The sequence below is a fragment of the Stegastes partitus genome, unplaced genomic scaffold (genome assembly GCF_000690725.1).
Source record: "Stegastes partitus isolate 25-593 unplaced genomic scaffold, Stegastes_partitus-1.0.2 Scaffold981, whole genome shotgun sequence".
Classification (NCBI taxonomy): Eukaryota; Metazoa; Chordata; class Actinopteri; family Pomacentridae; genus Stegastes; species Stegastes partitus.
In genome coordinates this window covers 7,321-26,656 of record NW_007578712.1, presented here as the reverse complement: position 1 = coordinate 26,656, position 19,336 = coordinate 7,321, and the positions used below count along the sequence as shown (strand labels likewise).

At 39.4% G+C, this 19,336-nt stretch overlaps 1 protein-coding gene across 1 annotated transcript in view; it reads left to right on the top strand.

Annotated features, from left to right (window-relative positions):
* Positions 1–16,893, top strand: part of tacr1a (tachykinin receptor 1a) — a 63,443-nt gene extending 46,550 nt beyond the window's left edge. The window contains exons 3-5 of the mRNA XM_008294626.1: positions 6,967–7,117; positions 8,764–8,960; positions 15,915–16,893. Coding sequence (XP_008292848.1) covers positions 6,967–7,117; positions 8,764–8,960; positions 15,915–16,260 — 694 coding nt within the window. The 3' untranslated portion in view covers positions 16,261–16,893. The remainder of the gene's footprint in view (positions 1–6,966; positions 7,118–8,763; positions 8,961–15,914) is intronic.
* Positions 16,894–19,336: the final 2,443 nt, after the last annotated feature.

Sequence of the window (19,336 nt, the reverse complement as noted above, 5' to 3'; positions counted from 1 at the left end):
TTCTTTAGGAATAAACTAATATTAAAGGTATGTTTTTGACATAGTAGACAGTTTTTTTTGTTTGTTTTCTTTCATTACACTGTCTATATATCCTGGTCTCATGTCATAGTGTTCTTTAAAAGTTATATTTCTTTTGTGTTTTGTCAGTTTAAGTCCCACTTTGGTAATTTATTAAACCTTTGAAATCCATCTCTATGCATCAAAATTACATATTTAGATTTTTTTTTTTTCATGAAAACAATTATGCATAATAAATGCCTTTATATGAGTAAAATATCATCTACATTAATCAAAGAAAACAAAATACAAAGTTGGCTTGTTACCTTTCCCTGCTTTGGTACAAATAAACTGGGCTATATGATGTTATGGAAAATGGTAATACAGGTTACATTAAACATGGCTGTAATAGACAAAATAGAAGAAGCAAACAAAACCAGTTGTATGTCATCTGGTAAAAAAAAAAAAAAACATGAAAGAAGAAGCAAACTAAACTTTGGCCATTAGGAGTTGTTTTCAGTGAGGCAAGTTCTAATTATCCTTAACTTGTTTCATGATATCCAGAGGCAAAGACAATGAAAGAACTGATCAGTGATTTAAGTTAAATGTTTGATATGTCACATTTTATTTAAAGAAAGGCACTTCCAGCTCCCATCCCATCTTGAAAAAGTCTAACACAACCTCAAGCAAGTGTAAAAAAAACTTTGCTTAAACTAGGTTTATGTTAAAGTTTGATGTTTTCTCTGCTATTTGCTCCATCTTGAGTAAACCTAACCCAAACACTGTAAATCTACAATACACAAGGCATGATGTAATATTGGAGTAATTCAGCTATAGCCATGTCCATACTGGAAACTGATTCTGAAGAATATTAACACAGAAAACTCCACCCTGCAGGTCAGCAGAGTTTGAAACACTGTAAGTCTGAGACTGTGTTTCTGACTCATGATGTGCCAGCATATAATAAAACACTATGTGGACACGTTCACAAGGTAAAACACTTGTTTTTCACTATAGGGGAACTAATTCTGTTCACATGGCCCCCCAAAAATGTCTAACATACTTTGGTGTGACACCTTTTTCACCCCTTAACCCTCACCCTCAAATGTTTATACCTGTGAATTATGACACATGGTACTGTTTAATTGTATTTTCGAGTATTTTCTACATGCAATGGACATTAATTTTTGAGGTATTTACGGGGCAAATTCTATGTACAGTATATGTACACTTTATAATACACAGAATTATTTCCTTCACAGCAGAGGTGACACTTGCCAAGTATGCACAGTTCTCTGTTCAAAACTGTTCCTTGTACCACCTCCTGTCTCAGCTGTCTGCATGTCATTCCTTATTTGTGAAGCAACTCCTGACAGATGAGAGTTAAATGCTTAAGCTTGTTTTATTATTTCTACTTCTAAAAAAATCTGAATTTAGTCAGTTTCAAAACAGAAAGGCCAAAAAATTCAACCTTGGCCTCTCCGGATAGAGACATGGATGAGAGCAACAAATGATATTGTTTATTTGCTTAGTCAAAACTGTAAATTAAATAACAGCCTCCTAACAGTGGCTCAGTCAGCTGTTCTTGTTCTAAAAATTCTCCTCTGAAACGGTAACAAATTTGATGCAACAGACACAGCTCCAACAATACAACATCCGTTTTAATCGTAACAGCAACGCTGCCTTAATGCGGAATGTGTCACGGTCAGCAGCTCTATAAAATTGCCAGCAGGTTGCATTTTAATAGCAGATGGAGCCTGGTCCCAGGACAGTCTCCTCCAGGCTGGAAAGAGTTAAATAAAGTGGAAGGCCATTAATAAGCTACAACAGTTGGCTCTGTGGAAGCAGCCCCCTGTGTTCTCAAGCATGAGCCCTGTGCACACAGCTGTTGTTATTGGCTGAGAGAACGAATTTGCATTCCAGGCTCAACTCAGCACAAAAGAATTTACTTGACTTCTGTCTTACAATCAAGTAGAATTAGCAAATAATACAATTCTCACTGTTTATACATGTTGGCATTTTACCCTCAGGTGTAACTCAAACTTTAATTGTGGAACAACTTACACGTTTGTCATCCATCACTGAGGACACAGATTTTGGTGATATCATGTACCCAGCTTCAACCTGACCATATGTCCAATCAGCAGCAGTAATTGGAAATACCTGTTTGGATCGTTTACCATCTAACAAGATCAGGCAGTTCTGCAGTTTTATTATGACTCAGTTCACTTCCCTGCAAAGACTGAAACCATTTTTGGATGGAGCCGATTTTCATGGCAACGTCTGTCAACAATCATCTTCAGTCATTTCAAGGTTATGACCAATTTGCAAGGAATAATACATCTGTTTCACACACACACACACACACACACACACACACACACACACATCAGTCCTGAAAACCACAAACATATAGACATTAACTAAATAGATTTTGCCTGTTTTGCGTCCACTTAATGTTGAGGCCGGCCACAGTAATTATTAGATATGGATAAAAGAGTTCAGAAAACAAGAAAAAAATGCAATACATGGATACTTAAAAAGAAAAAAACTTGCAAATATTCCTCTCCCTCAGAGACAGTTTAAGAGGGACCTTTATTGTAGTACAATCTACAATACAATGAGTGAGTCAGTACTGCTCAGACTGGGTAGAAGCAGACTCGTGTCCGTTTATATCTTCTAACTTTTAACTGTAGATGAGCCCCTTTCAGGCTGACATTTAAGCACTCAGGGCTCCGATATGTTTGACTTTGATTAGGTAACACATGTTCTTTTAAGTGCATGTGCGTACGTCTCAGTGTGTGGTCACTTCTGCTTTGATGAAAACTAATGCGCTCCTGGGGATTGGGTCAGATTAACATAATTGTAGTTAATTGCCACGGAAACGGCCTGTGAGGTTCATCTGTGGCATTGGCAGAGGAAAAGATGTTCCTGTGTGGATGCTGGAGTCAGGGGTCCTTTCTCTCTGAACATGGTTAAACACAATATACACGGATGCTCTAAAGAGCTCAGAAAGACATAATAGAATTTTCCACATTTTACTGCACATTAATGCACGGCACACACATACACAGACTACAATGCACATCTGGATGTGAACAGTACAGTGCACACGCTTTACAGTGAGCTAACAGGATCACACACTGTGTCCGTGAAAGATTAGCAAATCATCAGCTAAATACTGAAACTGTCATATTTAATTAATCCATAAAGGGCTTAAATTTATTGGACAGTCGCTGAAGCAGAGGTCTGTCCACCGCCCTCACAACTTAAATTGCATTATAAAGCAAAGCTATTTCTAAATTCCTCTGGCAAACACATTAATGATGATTGATTCAGGCCTCGATTCGAATGAGTAAGTTTTTATTTTACTGCTTGCTGCGTCAGTGCTTTGGGGTACAAAAGAGTTGGTGCACTGAAAAGCAGATTAAGAGGTCTTTTGTTAAAATGCCCACTGCCACTGACATGCGCTTAAAACACACAAGACTGAGGACAATGCTTCTAATTATTATTAACTATATCTAACCATTACTTAAAGCTGCTATACTCAGTGTTTTTGTATTAATGATAAATGAAATCATCATGTGCAATGTGAAATAGGTCACGTAGTAAAAAAACAAAAAAAAAACCCACAGGCGTTTCATCAGGCTCTGCACTCCCTTAAGTTCTTCAGTGAAGTTTTGGTTTTTCTACCCACAACTTTAGGGTTTGTGTTCACTCTCAATAGTCTCATTCGTTCCACCTTTAAGGATTATTGATTTCCAACATTAAATCTTGGTCAATTTAATTTGGCTTTTTCCACAGGAATTTACAAAAACAGACTTACATGTCAAAGTGAATACAGACATTAATTTGTTTTAAAAAAAAATACACAGTGTTAAATAAGTGACTGCATACATATTTTCATCCTTGAAGTCAGTAGTTACTTGATGGCTGCACTTACTGCATTGAAATAGAAAAAGAAAGTCTTTATTGACATTACACAAGTACAATGAAATTTCAGAGCTCTAGGCTCTGACTCGGCCACTATAGAACATTCACCATGTTGTCTTTAAACCCTTTCTGTGTAGCTCTGGCTGTATGCGTGCTCTATGTCTTGCTTGACAACAAATCCAAGTCAAGTCTCATTCATTTTACCCACTACCTTTACAAACCTTCCAGGGCCTGGTGCTGAGAATCGTCCCCACATCATGATGTTGCCAACACCATGCTTCATAGTGGAGATGGTATGTTTGTGATGATGTGCAATGTTTGCTGTGTAGTCCAATCACCAAAAGGTCCATTTTTATGTCGTCCCTGATTCCCCAGGGATGGAACCTTCCAGATACAGGTGTTTTTATACTGCAGTCAATTTAGACACATTCACTACAATCACTTGATCTTCATTTCACTAATGTTGTGACACAAATCCTTGTCAAAAAAAGTTGAAAAACAATAACTGGGAAAACTCTTAATACTTTTCTATAGGTGATATATATTTAGAAGTACTGACATTGGTCAGTGACTGCTGAATGTATTCAACATGCTTAATGAGGTAATTAAACATCAGTGTTGTACTTACAGCTTGTTGTGATTCATTGAGTGGTCCAACAATCAGTTAATGCAGATTGAAATATGACCCATTGTAGCACAAATGTGAAACATAATTTACCTCACACAAGGCATTTAAAATCCCTCTCCAGCCATTGTTTGAACACCTAAAAACTCATCTCTGTGTATCAAGTTTTTTAATCAAAATAATTCCTTCTTGTTTTAAAAGTGGATTAGATGTAACTCATTAGTACATGATACATCAGTGCTTCCTCTAGCATGTGAAGATGTATGAAGTCCCCACGTTACACAATAGCAAATTGTAATATTGGAGTAATTCTAAATTAGTGTTTTTGAGATTGTCATGAGCCGTTTTAAGGTGGAATTACTCAGCCATGGCATTGACTGCTTATTTCACTCATGAGGTGTCTTCAAGCATATAAAGGACATCATATGGACATGTTAATAGGTAAAATAATGTCATTTTCACCTGAGGGGGTCATTAACTGCTCTTTCATAATTACATTTTGTGTCTGCAACAGAATTACCATTTAGCAAGTGACTGTCAAATTCAAAAATCAATAGATTGATCTTTAAATTGAGTTGAAGGCCATTTTATATTTGCAGTGACTTTCTTGGTGTGCTTCCTGTGCATACCCTGTTATTGTATTAACTGTTTTTCTTCACAGGGCTGATTGGTTATGACAAGTCTAATTTACATCTGAGAACTAGAACAAATAGTGAAACTCCTGTTCCTTCTTAGTACATGGAGCTCAGTCCATTCCCTCTTCTGGTTATCCAGGCTTGGGTCACAGTCGCAGCATTCCAGCCATTTGTCTTCCCAGTAAACCCTGACTAAAGTCTAATCAGCCAGAGAAATTGGAAACACCCCAGTGGATGTGTGGAGTCTTAAGGTGCACAAAAATGTACTGAGGCTACTTTTATATTGCAAGCCTGGATGCTCAAAAGAATTTTTCAATGACATCCAAACTTGTGTGTTGATGCTTCATGCTTATGATGTATGTATCCAGAGTAAACACAGCTGAGGTCTTACACTGCCACACATGCACAGATTTAACTGAAACGTGAGCCGCATGCATACACAAAAAGAACACCATCACAACTGCAGTTAAATCACAGATGTGGATGACTTAGCTGTAAATATGCACCTTAATCACTGCAGTTTTTCTCCTCCATCAGGCCGTGTGGGATAGATAGTCCTGCATAGATTTCAACAGAACTCTGTCAGTGCAGAACAGCGGTAAAAATATTATAAGCAGACTTTTACTCAGCAGACTTCTTCTAATCCTGTCTCTGACCATGCTCATAGTATGATTTACATTTTTTAACTTTTGTTTTACACTTTTAGTTTTGCTTTCACTCGCTGTTTTTCACTCTGTGTTTGCTTACATTTTCTGTCTGTGTTTGCTTTAGTCTAGCCACTAAAACAACTTGGTTGTATTTCGAAAAAGGGGAATGGTTTGGACTGCCTTCACCCTAAGTCGGCTGGGATAGGCTCCAGCTCCCCTGCAACCCTAATAAGGATTAAGCGGTGTGTAGATAATGGATGGATGGAATGGTTTGGAATAAAAACACCATGTTGCTGCATACAGGGTGACGACTCCAGCAAAGATTTCATATACACTTATTCCCACCACCATGAGAAATTGTTGATGTCATCAGAGCCAAATCTTCCAGAGCTTCCTTGCTGTATGATCCAAATCTTCAGCAAAACTTGTCACTTTCACTGTGTGTGCTGGGCTGCAAATGGACGTCTGTGGAGGGTTTCATGCAACCTCTTGTGGACTTGGGAAAAATGATGACAGTATGCAAATAAGCAAAGAAATTCAATCTGACATTTTTGGCTATTTTTGCATAGAGTTGGGTCAGACCTTGGGCTGCATTCACAAGTGGCTAAGATCTGATCCATGCTGAAAATAATCTGTTATTGTTTGTTGACACAAAAGTTAAAATAACAAATAAATATAAATAAATAAATAAATAAACTGATCTGATCTGAATCATTTAAAAGACACAAAAAATCGGATTCAGACTATAGCAATATATAAAACAACCACTGGATGTTGTCTGAGCAGCAGGGAGTGGTCACTGTAAATAGTAATACCTTACTGTGACATGTTGAATCGATGCTATCAAGAAGACAAAAATGGCAGCTTTAATCAAATGATACCTATTTTTAAACCAACACATTCCAACATTATTCACCATTTTGTCCCTACAGTCAGAATCAAAGACAGACACTGACTTTCTCATACCAGAACAAGAGGATTAACTGATAACATTGATGGCTGCAAGGTCTCTGAATCTTCATATGTCTGAGTGACTTCACTTAACCGGCTAGAAATAATTGTAGTGGTAGTGGTGGTTTCTGTGATTCACCACAATCCATTTCAGAATACACTGTGTGTGTCCTTGTAGGTACTATGTGTGTGTGGCCATCCTGATCTACTTCCTTCCACTGCTGGTGATGGGTTGTGCTTATCTGGTGGTGGGACTGACGCTCTGGGCCAGTGAGATCCCTGGAGACTCCTCTGACCGCTACAAGGAGCAGCTGACTGCCAAACGCAAGGTAACCTGCACTTTAGCTTTCAGTTTTGGATTCCTAACCAGCATAATCAAAATAGTTATCTTGTATTGTGTCTCTGAACAGGACAGGGTTGAAATTTTCATGCCGACTTGTGTTTTTTCTTTCGATGACAAAATATTCATCACAACTCTATAAACCTGCTTTCATCCTTTTTGTTGTTGGTTTTCCAGCCCACCTGTTGTCATTTTCAGTCCACCTCAGTTTGCCGTGTATATCGTCAGCTCTCCTTTTCCCACTCATCTGTTTTTCTATTTTTCAGTCATCTCTCACAGCCAGTGCTTGCCTGGTATGTTCACAGTTTCAGTTTTGTGGAGAACACTTTCCTAATGAACACACTTGCAGAGACATGCAGAGAACATGAAATGTAATCAATATGTGTGCCCTGATTAGATCACTCTCTGCAGGTAAGTCTGACATTTAATCAGATACATTTTGGTAACTTTCGTAGTTTATTTAATTCTGTTCTGCTTCGGTATGCTGTATTTTTTTGTATGATCGTGTTGTTTTATGAATGGCAGGTCATCTACCTCTGAAACATCTTTACAACTTTTCTATAGGCACATATGGTTCCCAAACAAAGCTGTTCAGAAGTCACCTGACCAGATTTTGACTGTTGGTTTGGATCACTTTAAATTCTAGAAAATCTTTTAATCAACTGACATTCACATGAGCCTCAGTTGTGCTTTGTAAATGTATGCTAACATAACATGGAAAACAATACAGTCCCCATCAGCCACAACATAAAGCCACTGTGTCCCATCAGCATGTCAGCATTGATGCTGAGAACATACAAGGAGGCATTTAGAGCACCGCTATACTTGGACTTAAAAAAAAAAAAAACAGATCTTACAATTAAACATAACAAATTTTAAAAAAAATAATAAAACATCAAAAGATTTTTGAAGCTTAAAAATAATGATTTAAGATTGTACTGGTACATAAGAGACAGTGAGATCATAAAATCTCTTGGAATCATAGTTCGTTCTTTTTCATTTCACAACATCCTTAACCTCGTTTGCACAAATTTAAAATGTGCATGTAATACAGCCTCTGCTCTAATGAAGCAGCCTCACATGTCTGATGCGTCCATCCATATTATGGTCAGTTCATTGTCAGCAAGCGCTGTCTGTTATTGACAGCGCTAATGATGTGTCTGTGTGCATCACATTTTAATTTTGCCAGACAGAAAGTTCAAAGCACCTGAGCTTGTTAAAGAAAAGAAAAGGTGACTGCTGATTCCTCAGTGGAGACAATCAACGTAGGGCAGTGTGTCTCATCATCAAGAGATTAGAGATCAATCAAGAAACTGACAATGCCCACTGGTGCACTGTTGATTGATGATTTACTTGGGCACATTTTACAAGTACTATATCTTATTTATGAAGCTGCTGTTACTGCTACTTCTTCTGACAGGGCCATTGTACTGAGATTCGTGGCATTTTGACAGTAAAATACAACCTGTAGGCTTTTTGCACTATTAAATAAATACAGATTTGTCATTTCCTATCCCTTCAGGTTTCTCCTATCCAGTCTTAGATGTGTATGGATGCGGGTGCAGGTCCATGTGAAATAGGGAAGGAAAACAAAGAAAATGACAAGACATACTTGTGCTGTCATGTTTCCAACAGGTGGTGAAGATGATGATTGTGGTGGTTTGTACGTTTGCCATCTGTTGGCTGCCCTACCATGTCTACTTTCTCCTGCATCAGTTCTTCCCTGACATGTTTGAAGAACAGTTCATCCAGCAGGTCTACCTGGCCATCATGTGGTTGGCCATGAGCTCCACCATGTACAACCCCATCATCTACTGCTGCCTCAATGACAGGTCGGTCAGCATCTACACACATGTATGCACACAAATACACTGGTGCTCCAATATTGACCTCAGCTTCAGAGGAAACTTCAATTCGACACTTTGAAACAGAAGCTGCACATTTGATCATATTCTAATGAGAGGCATAACTACAAGTTTCTACTTCAGGAAACTCCGGGAACCACAAGTAAACCTTCAGTCTGAGGGCAAAGGGCTCTGTTAGGATGATGTGGGACAATCAGCTCTTTAAGATAAGATGGAGCTGGTCATTAAGACTTTTGTATGTTAGAAGCAGGATTTGAAATTCTATCCTGGATTTTACAGGGAGCCAATGAAGAGAATCTAATACAGGAAAAAGAAGATCTCGCTTACTGGTTCCTGTCAGATCAGCTGGAGGGTTTTTAAGAGAATTATTAGTGCATGCTAATAATAGGGAAGTACAATAGTCCAACCTAACCAATGAAATGAATAAAATCCAAATAGGGCAAACAGTATTCCAACTTGCCTGATAAACTATGAAAGAAACACAAAAGAAAACAACTATCTTCCAACCTAAACTGAAACACAAAAGCAGCAGCTCCCGTGCTCTGAACAGAAAAATCCCTATCTCAGTGTGGGTGTGTTGGAAAAGCTAAGCCTGGCTCAGTCTGCAGGCAATTAAATGAGTATACTCATTACACAAATCATAGGATCCACTTGTAAGTGGCTACAGAGCACAAAGGCAGCAAGAACAAAAACAGCAAATTCATACAGAAAAATATTAAGTTGCTTGCAAGAGTTACACAGAAAACACACATATATTCACAGCCACCAAGACTGATGGGTTGGATGCACCTTTACATCCGGATGAAATGATAGCTGCAGCTTGATAGGGGCGGTCAGCAGTCAGTCAGTCGGTCAGGAAAGTAAATGAGGAGAAGAACAAGTGCTGGAGCTCCTGTCCGGTCAGCCAGGACGAGGGGCAGGATGTGGAGAATATGCAGGAATCAATCCCAGTCAGGAGACCTCACAAACCAATATCCTGACCTATGCATGCATATCTGTAAGCTGTGATGCAATTTAATGGCTTAGAGTTATGTAGAAAAAAAAAGTCCCCTCCTGTAGAGTCGTCGTGAAAGGGAACGTTAGTTATAGAGAACAAAATAGTTTATTGTGCCGGGCAACAAACATGTTTATTTTTGCTGTAAAGTCAGACATGTTAACATGGACTCAACAAGGATTATGTGGCTTCCGGCGCGAGCCTCAAGTGGACATTAGAGGAACTACAGTTTTTAATCGCTTCTTTTTTAGCCCCAGAGGTTAAAATGTAAAATTCCTGACACTGGAGCTAAATAAGTTTTAGTTTACACATTATCAGGTTCATCCTTCAGCCCACCGCATGACACATCAGCAAATTAGACGATAGTTGTTCTCCTTACTAAGAAGCCTACTCAGTCCTTCTAAACAGATATTTATGACACAAAAACCATCTGAAAACTAACTATTCAACACTATCAATGGACAGCTATCAAAATAAGGCTTTTGTTATCTTTGTGAACTATCTACTGTCTTACAAAAATATTAGTTTAAAACTCAGCTGATGCTACAAAGCAGCCTACAGTAAAAGGTCAGTCCTATTCATGAACTTTGATCTAATTCAAACATGATTTCTTTTAAGAAGTAACAGCCCTTGTGCACCATTACAGCATGTATTTTCTTTTTTAGAATATGAGTTTCTATTTTATTTTCTTTTGTATGCAGTCCATTGATCCGCTATTCAACTTATAGTTTACCACAGAAATATAAAAGAAAAATCTGAATGCCTAGAAGTACAGCGTGTAATGAAGCAAGAACACAGCAAACTTTTCAAAATACACTTTACAAAATCCAGTATTTCAAGGTTGGATCTGTATTTTCCGTTACAAGGAAGCTTTTTGAACTTGCTTTCCCCTTGCTTGTCTACATCTTATTTACATCCTGTCATCTAATGTTAAACCTGTGCAGTAAGTTTCTAATGAGTATTGCTGCTATGCACTATTGGCCTTTATTCTTGTTATAGATGTTGATGATATTTAAGTGTCAATTTTTACCTGATGACTGACTTGCTAGAAATTTTACATCATTTTAGAAATATTAAATATTCATATTTCCTCCCTTGATGCAGTGTTTCACCAAGCAATTCATAGCTTCTTGTATGCAATCAGCTAGTCATTATTTTACAATTTTGTTATAATGTGTCCCCTGACTGATGGTTTTAAACACACAATCAAAAGACAATTTACCCATTTTGATGTAATCACCAGGATTAAGAAAGTCTGATGTAGTGTGTATCCTTTGCCTGGAAAAAGTAAAGGGTGATTGTCCATTCTCTTCATCACCTCTTTAGCGGTAAAGGCTTTATTTTTGATGAGCAATAATCACATTGTAAGACTGCAGCTAATGTCACACACGCACACTCACTGGTATGCACATCACATATGAATAACCAATCCTTCACTGCTGCCTTAGTGACAAGCAGTTGAAAACTCCAGCACCACAGCAGAGAGGCTGCTTATACTCACTTTGAGATGGCTCGTCTGGAAACTCTCTGCACCTCAGAGATTTCCACACATGGACTGAAGCTGGAGTAAACTTCAAACTTTGAGTCCCACTGTGAACATTAACAGTTTATCCTAAGACTGGCGTTATAAGCATTCTGCCCGTCAAATCGAATAAAATCAAAAGATTGTTGCTTGGAAGAATAAAAACAGATGGTAAGCTCTGTTGTTGTCTTTAATCAAGCTTCTCCTCTTGTCCTGTGTCACAGCCACCTGCTAATTCTCGCTGCCATGGGAGAAATGAGGTTTCACACTTGCTTGTTTTTGCCTTGGAAATTAGTTCCTGAAAATGAAAATATGTGGGCTGGACTGCAGTGAGCTGAGGTTTAGTCATTATTCTGTACATGATATCGAACATCTTCTTCCTCTATCAGCACGGCCAATTTAAATTCAAATGCGTGACTGATAAGGATCCTCTCCTCTCACTTTTCATCAATCTCTTCTCATCTTTGTCCGGCTCTCAGCAACTGACATTATCTCTTTTTTTTCCCCCTTCTGCATTCTCTCAATGTCTGGGCTTTCTACAGTTTGTGGTTTGTGTGTGTGTGTGTGTGTGTGTGTGTGTGTGTGTGTGTGTGTGTGTGTGTGTGTGTTTGTGTGTGTGTTTACTGAGCTGAGGAGTTTCCTGTCGGGCCCTCTTGATTTCTTCATCTCTGCAAAATGATTCTGTCAGCTCTTCTGTGTGTGGTTTGTCAATACAGTGTCTCATGTATTTTTAGTCCTGTTTTCTAACACCTGCAAATGTGTTAATGAATATTCAAACGTTTCGGAAACACACCGTCTGCGCTCTTTGTCAGTTGTTTTTTCTAATTATTTTGACATCACATTTCTTCGTTTAATCTATCTGTTACTGTGGTTCTGCACCAGTCTGTAGCATATCGTAAATAGTCCTCACAGAATGGAGGATTTCCAAGTTGGCTACTCGTGTTTGTGTGAAATGGACAAAAAAAATGTCCAATGTGTAATTAATGACTTGGCTGGCTAAAATAGGAAATATATCATGTGCATTCAGTCCTAGTCCAGCTTGTTAAAGAAGCATGGAATGTCCACACCGCTGACCCCGTCTCTGGCAGATGATGTTCTGGTTGTAGAAGCTTTTGATGTTGTTTGAGATTCAGGAATTTCTGGCAGTTTTGAAGTCCTCCTCAGGTGAAAATCAATGTGTGTTACCCCGTTAACACATCCACGCCTGTTGTATGTTTTTTTTTACATGCTGGAAGGAATGTCTTAAGTGAAATAGGCGGTCATGGCTGAGCATTTCTGGCATCTCAAAACGACTGACCGACAGACGGGCTTTCAGACCCAATAGGTGGAAGGACTCAACCTGTCAGTGTGCAGGGTTGACTTTTCTGTTTCCATATACTTCAGATGTTTCTTTTGGTTCTGAGCATGTATAGCTGAATGACTCTTATATCACAGCTTGCCATCATGTATTGTAGAGTAGTTCTACAGTGTTTGATGAGAAATGTAGATGAGCTGGTGTGTTTGAGCTGCTGTGATCAGCAGAGGGTGACTTTATAGATCTGCACATTCTAAATCATATCAAATGACTATTAGATAATATATAGTATATAACGCATGCAACACTAATACTACACATCCCAGAATGCGCTGCTGGTGTTGTGGCCAATGAAGACCCATCGGCGTCCCCTCCACCTTCTGTTGACATTCATTAGCAACTCTCCACATTCATTAGCCAAAGCTTTGGTTTAGGTTTTTTGCAAACTTTTTTTTTTGTGGTTGTTTTGTTGTTAATAATAATTATTTTTATTTGAGTACAAGCGCCTCTCAGGACACCCAAGGACACTTTACAAAACAAAACAAATACAAGAAGTATTAAATTACAGAGGGAAAAAAAAAAAAAACAACACAATAAAATACCAAGGTACTAAATTGGGATAAAACAGACAAAGCAGGTGCATTAAGGTGGGATGAGCAGTTCTAAACAGGTGAGTTTTGAGTCAGGGTGAATGAATCAATGTTCCTGAGTTCCAGTGGTAATGCGTTCCATAGTGGCTGGGGGAGTGGAAGAGGGTTTACTGGTTTACTGGTTAGCCTGTGAAAGAAAGGTTCAATCAAAAATAAATTTGAAGAATTACAGATAGAGAGAGTGGCATAAGAATTTTTAGTATTTTACTAATTTAAAGAAAAATAAGAAATGAATGCCACTGATGTATCTTTTGTTTGAAATTTGATTTCTCATACAATCATAATATTAAGCTTCGCTTGTTCCAGATTCAATGTTAAACTTAAGTTTGTTTCCCTATTAAAAAGTTTCTCACTGTACTGTATATCTGGAGAGAAAAGAAAATATGCACAATTGGAGCAATAAATATTGAGTCTGAACCACAACTTACTCCGTTTTTTATTTTGGCCCACTGTGTATTTGAGTTTGACACCCATGTTCTAGAGCAGGGGTTCTCAACTGGTGGGTCACGACCCAAAAGTGGGTCGCGGACCTGTTCTGGGTGGGTCACGGACAGCTGGTCAAATTAAATAATATATAATGTGCGTCTCAGGTTGGACTTATTTTTTATTTTGAAAAAACTTTTATTTTGACAGGCATGGTATCCACAGTTTGTTTGACGTTCATTTCAAGTTTGTGGTGATGTTGGGATGCAAGATGGCAAAGCACAAATATGACCCGGAGTATTTAAATTGTGGATTTTCATACTGGGACTGGACCCGAATAGCCAACTATTCGTTCGCTGTGCTGGAATCGGGATATCAGTTTGGCTCTCCGAATATTCCATTTTAGGGCAGTAGGGGATTATTTTCATGAAAAAACTACCTAAATAAGTAAATAAGTGATACACAGAGATATGTTGTTGTGGGTTAATTCAATGACAGGAGCGGGACTTTCACCGTAATACAAAAAAATAACTGGATGTTTATAAAACCTGCATTAAAAGAGTTGTTTTTCCACTTGGGAGCTTCACAACAAGCTACGCAGATTTTATTATGAAGCTGATATGGCTAATGCGTTACCAAGGCTATTTACACACCCAGCAAACACAGCACCTCATTAGCATTCATTTAGAGGCGTTTTTCAGACTACCACCTGACAAATTTCAATCTATTATTCACTCTCCTGAGGGAAATATCTGGCTCTTAGGCTGTTAAATGCTTCATTGTGTTCTCTATTTGTGGTTTGTTGCTGAGCAGGTAGGATAGAGGGGTTGTATGAAAGTTTTTCCTGGAGCTAACCTTTCAGCGCTGTGGAGTTAACTCATCACAGAACACCACCCCACCCTGCTGCTACACTGCTGACTGTCACTGAGGCTTTATCCTGACTCCTGACAGCCCTGGATTTAACCCAGAACGTGGTGAAACTAAACAAAAAGTAGCCAAGGTAGAGGCGAGAAAAACAAAAAAACAATTAGCTGAGTAATACCAAAAACTTTCTTGGAGCTGAGTCACCTGTGGTCATTTGATCAACTGTTAATAACAATTAAAAGCCACTGGTTCAACCCCTAAAAACTCATCTCTGTGTATCCAAGTTACATATTTAGAAGATTTTTCCCTTTCTGCCTCAAAATGTCTTGTGTAACTCTACGCTGTTGCTTCCATGTTGTCTTCACGTCCTTCTTCGCCCATTTCTCTGCCACTCGCTGCAGCTCAGCACACCAGCTCACCCACAACTCTGTTCAAACGCTGTGATACTAATCTGCACTACACAATGGCAAGTTGTAATATTGGAGTACTCCAGTCACACGTGTTTGAGCCAGACACCAAAAAAATATGAATCTGCATTTTTGAGACTATCATCAGCGCACTGCTCTGCCATGACTACTTATTTCACTCATGATAACATTTAAAAACACTGTATTGACACAAAAAAAAAATAAAAAAAAATTCTCCTTTATTCATAAGAAAAGACAAACAAAACAACCTTTGTCAATTTAATATGCGTCACTACTACACCCATCATGGTCTTGGTGACTAATGCTGGATAACGTTTGCAGCATAAGATCCTGCAGATATTGTTGTATACCTGACATTCCTGTTATTTCCTGTTAGTTTTATCTTATAGCATTTACTATTTTCCCTTAACTCCTTATTGTGGTTACAATTGCCACTTTTTGGCTAGAAGGTTCACGTTTATTGTACAATTTTTCAATACTCTGTGTTCAGTGAACTGGGGGTTTCATCATCAACACTCCTGCTTGGCTTTGCAACTAAATCCAGTTTACTACTGACTTTGATGTCTGTAACAGCCCATTGACAATTTAGGTCGCTAGCATTTGGAATTCCAGATGAAACCTAGGCTTCAGGCTATAAAGGGAGTCAAACAGGGAAGGCTTCATATGGCAGACTTTTTCATCCCTGGTGGGTTAACCAGTAAGTGAATTGCACAGTAAATGAACTCATTTGTGCTTTTCTTCCACAGGTTTCGTGCTGGATTTAAACAAGCCTTCCGCTGCTGCCCCTGTGTTCCTCGAGGCTCTTATGAAGGCCTGGAACTGAAGTCCACCCGCTACCTTCAGACTCAGACCAGCGTTTACAAGGCGAGCCGAATGGAGACCACCGTATCTACTGTCCTCCAGAGTGGGGACGACGCGGAGCAGCCCAAGGTCAAGGCGACAGCGGTTTCAGGGCCCGGTGTGGCTGGAGTCGGGGCCAGACCACATAGCTCCTCCCTGGACCTCACTTCAAACGGGTCATCATCCCGGAGTGTCTCCAAAACGGTATCAGAGACGTCCAGTTTCTACTCCAGTAACAACCTGCAAGAATAAACCTCAAGTACAGGCAGCGTTTGTCTGGACAGCAGAGAGAGAGAGTGTGAGTTGACTGTTCACATAGCTACTTTTGTCTGCGTGTATTCATGCAAAGTACAGTGTGATTGTGTGAGTTTGTCTGCTGGTGACTGTCAGTGTCTAATGAATATATTTCTGATGTGTTCACTGGAACATCATGATAGGAAATGTCTTCACTGAGCCCTCTTCCTACTCACAACATCCTGGTAGAAAGTACTCACGCTACTCACAGCTAATGATCAACTGGCAACAAGAAGATTTGCTCAGTTCCAGAAAGCAACGAGGAGCACTTCAATGACATGAGCACATTCCAGTTCAAAAGCGACGCTGAAGCAGACGCTAGCGCCTCCGATCTTCACAGCTTCTGCTTGTCACACCAGCCTTCTCTCAGTGCAGAGAGAAGGTTCACACATCCTCAATCACACAGGCTATGTGATTTCACACGGTTTATTTTGGAGTGGCGCTACAACATGAGACCAGCATGCTTTCAACAAGGCGACCCTTCGTTTTAACAGGGGCGGTTCTCTGCAAAGAAACAAAGCTTAGATTTTCAGTGTGCCGAGTAAGTGCCTGACTGTGGTTTCAGTTAAAAGTTCAACCATAAAAGGTGATGAAGACTGAAAACAAAATAGCAGAAATTCTGAACTTTGCATTTGTGAATGTGCACGTCTGTATGCGTGTGCACGAGCTGATTAAAATGCAGATTCTAGCTCCCTGAGCAGGACGTCATCGGCAATCCAGTGTGCAGAACGAGTGGATGCTGGGCTGAATGAACGCTCCGAGGATCCCCCGCAGGCAAGACTGAAACAATTCTGGCAATCAGCGGCAACGTGAGTGGTGCCTGGCTCGTCGTTCATCTGGCTAAACATCGACCAACAGCTAGCAGCACTGTTTCTGAATTGCAGAAGTGCTTGAAAGGCTGAAGAGGCAAAAGGGAACCTCAAGTGAACACTTTACTAACGTTAAAACAGCCTGTTATGAGACCTGGATCTCAGATACAGTCCACCACCAAATCCAAGCAACGGTGGTGTCTCGCCATCTGATTGAAATGGTCCAATGTTCCACAGAATTAGTGCAGTTTGAAAATAATACCTGACCTAGCAGCTTCCAGTCTGTCTAACCTGTCCCACCTTTATCAGACACATAAAACTTCATTTGTGATCTGAAAACAAGGCACTGCTCTCACAGTGATATATTTATGTAATCCTCATTAGCTGCTCCACCTGTCACCAACATGCACTCTGTATCTTATGTGGCTGGCTTACATTTATACCTTACATCTCTGGTACACACTGTTTCAGTTGTGCACTGTTAATGTGGCTAAAGTCGCCTCTGACCTCGTGTGTGGGCGACGTGGGTTCTTTCAAATAGCCACACTTTATCAGCTGTCATCCTATCAAAATACACTCCAGCGATGAGCAGTAAGATGCTTGTTAAAATGAGGGTTTAAAGGTTTTTGTAGACTTCTCAGCTTGGAATGTGCACAGGCAGCCTGTTAGTTCTTTGTTGTGCAGTGATGTGCCTTGTTGCTTAGCATAATGTCTGTAAAAGGACCAGGGGAGCACAGGAGCAGCTCACTCTGCTGGGATCCAAGAAAAGGACAGTTAGGTAACAGGGTCCTCAGAAGCCCACTGGGACTAACTGTCATAACCTCCTACAGCAGTAAACTCCCACACACACACACACACACACACACATACACACACACACACACACACACACACTGTAAAAATGAGATTTAAGTGTAAACTTCTGTTGCAATGTTCTCAATCAGTCTTAAAATGGTTTTAACAGTTTCACCAAATTTTATTGCAATGGAGTCAGGATGTTTATTTGCTTCAACTTTGGTATCTGTGAAAAAGGTTTTTCTTTGTTGTTGTTTTGTTTTTTAAAATAACTTCTTACAAGAACCAGACTTAATTAATGGAAGCTAGAATATTTTATCTACAAATATCCCTCAGTGAGCTTAACAATTAAATCCACAAGACTAACATATTTGCCATGTGCAGAACAGATACACAGACTCAGCGACACACATCCACCAACCAGCACAACTATCACTTGCAGCACACGCAAAGACAGCAAAATTCACTTGAATAGGTTTTATTCGAATATTTAATTCTAAAATCCCTGTTGTTGCTGAAACAAGGGAAACAAGGGTTTCACTTGTTTTGCACTGCTGGGAATCAACTCAACAGTTAACACATTATCACATATCCTCAGTTAAACCATGTTTTAAGACGGATATTGTTTGCAGTGTGTGTGCATAGTACAGACACGTATGTACAGAGAGTCATCACCTGTTGACACCCATCAGTGACCTTCACACACACACACACACACACACACATACACACACACACGCGTATCACAGGCCTCCTCTTCACTGCTGCTCTATTCTTAGCGCACAAAGCCTGTTGTTATGAATTCCAGTGCCATGAAAATGAGGAGCAGTTGTGACGCCACATTACTTTTTTGACAACACAGTATTATATCACAGAGTGCAAAACCATATCTAAAACTGAAGTAGGGACAGAGTGCAGGAACAACAGAAGGTCACATTCAGTGCAGAGAAAAAATGAATTTAGACAGTATTTTTATTTCACTAGTTGGCGTCACTGCAGCTGGGATTTAAAAGTATTACATTTAGAAGAGTTATTGGAAGTTCAAAGTTTTGGCCAAGTCATCGGTTCAGTGATCAGAATATCAAAATGACACCTTTGAAGTTTTGTACACATGCACATACACTATGATGAGGGGTAGGCTGGGATTTACACGCAAAATATTCAGTGGGGAACTTTTGAATACATGAATTAAAATGTAAATTTAAACTACACATTTTGGAGGTAGTTTCTATGACATTCTCTAACCCTCACTTAGAAGGAGACACAAGGATGTCTTACAGCAGTGGAAGGCAAACAGGAGTCCAGAGGCCAGATGAATCTTTTTTGCAAAAGAAATGCACCATGGCTCACTGTAACTCTGTAAACAATTACACCTGGATACAATTCTACACACATTTGTATCACTTTTATTCTTGAGCAAAAGTGAAAAT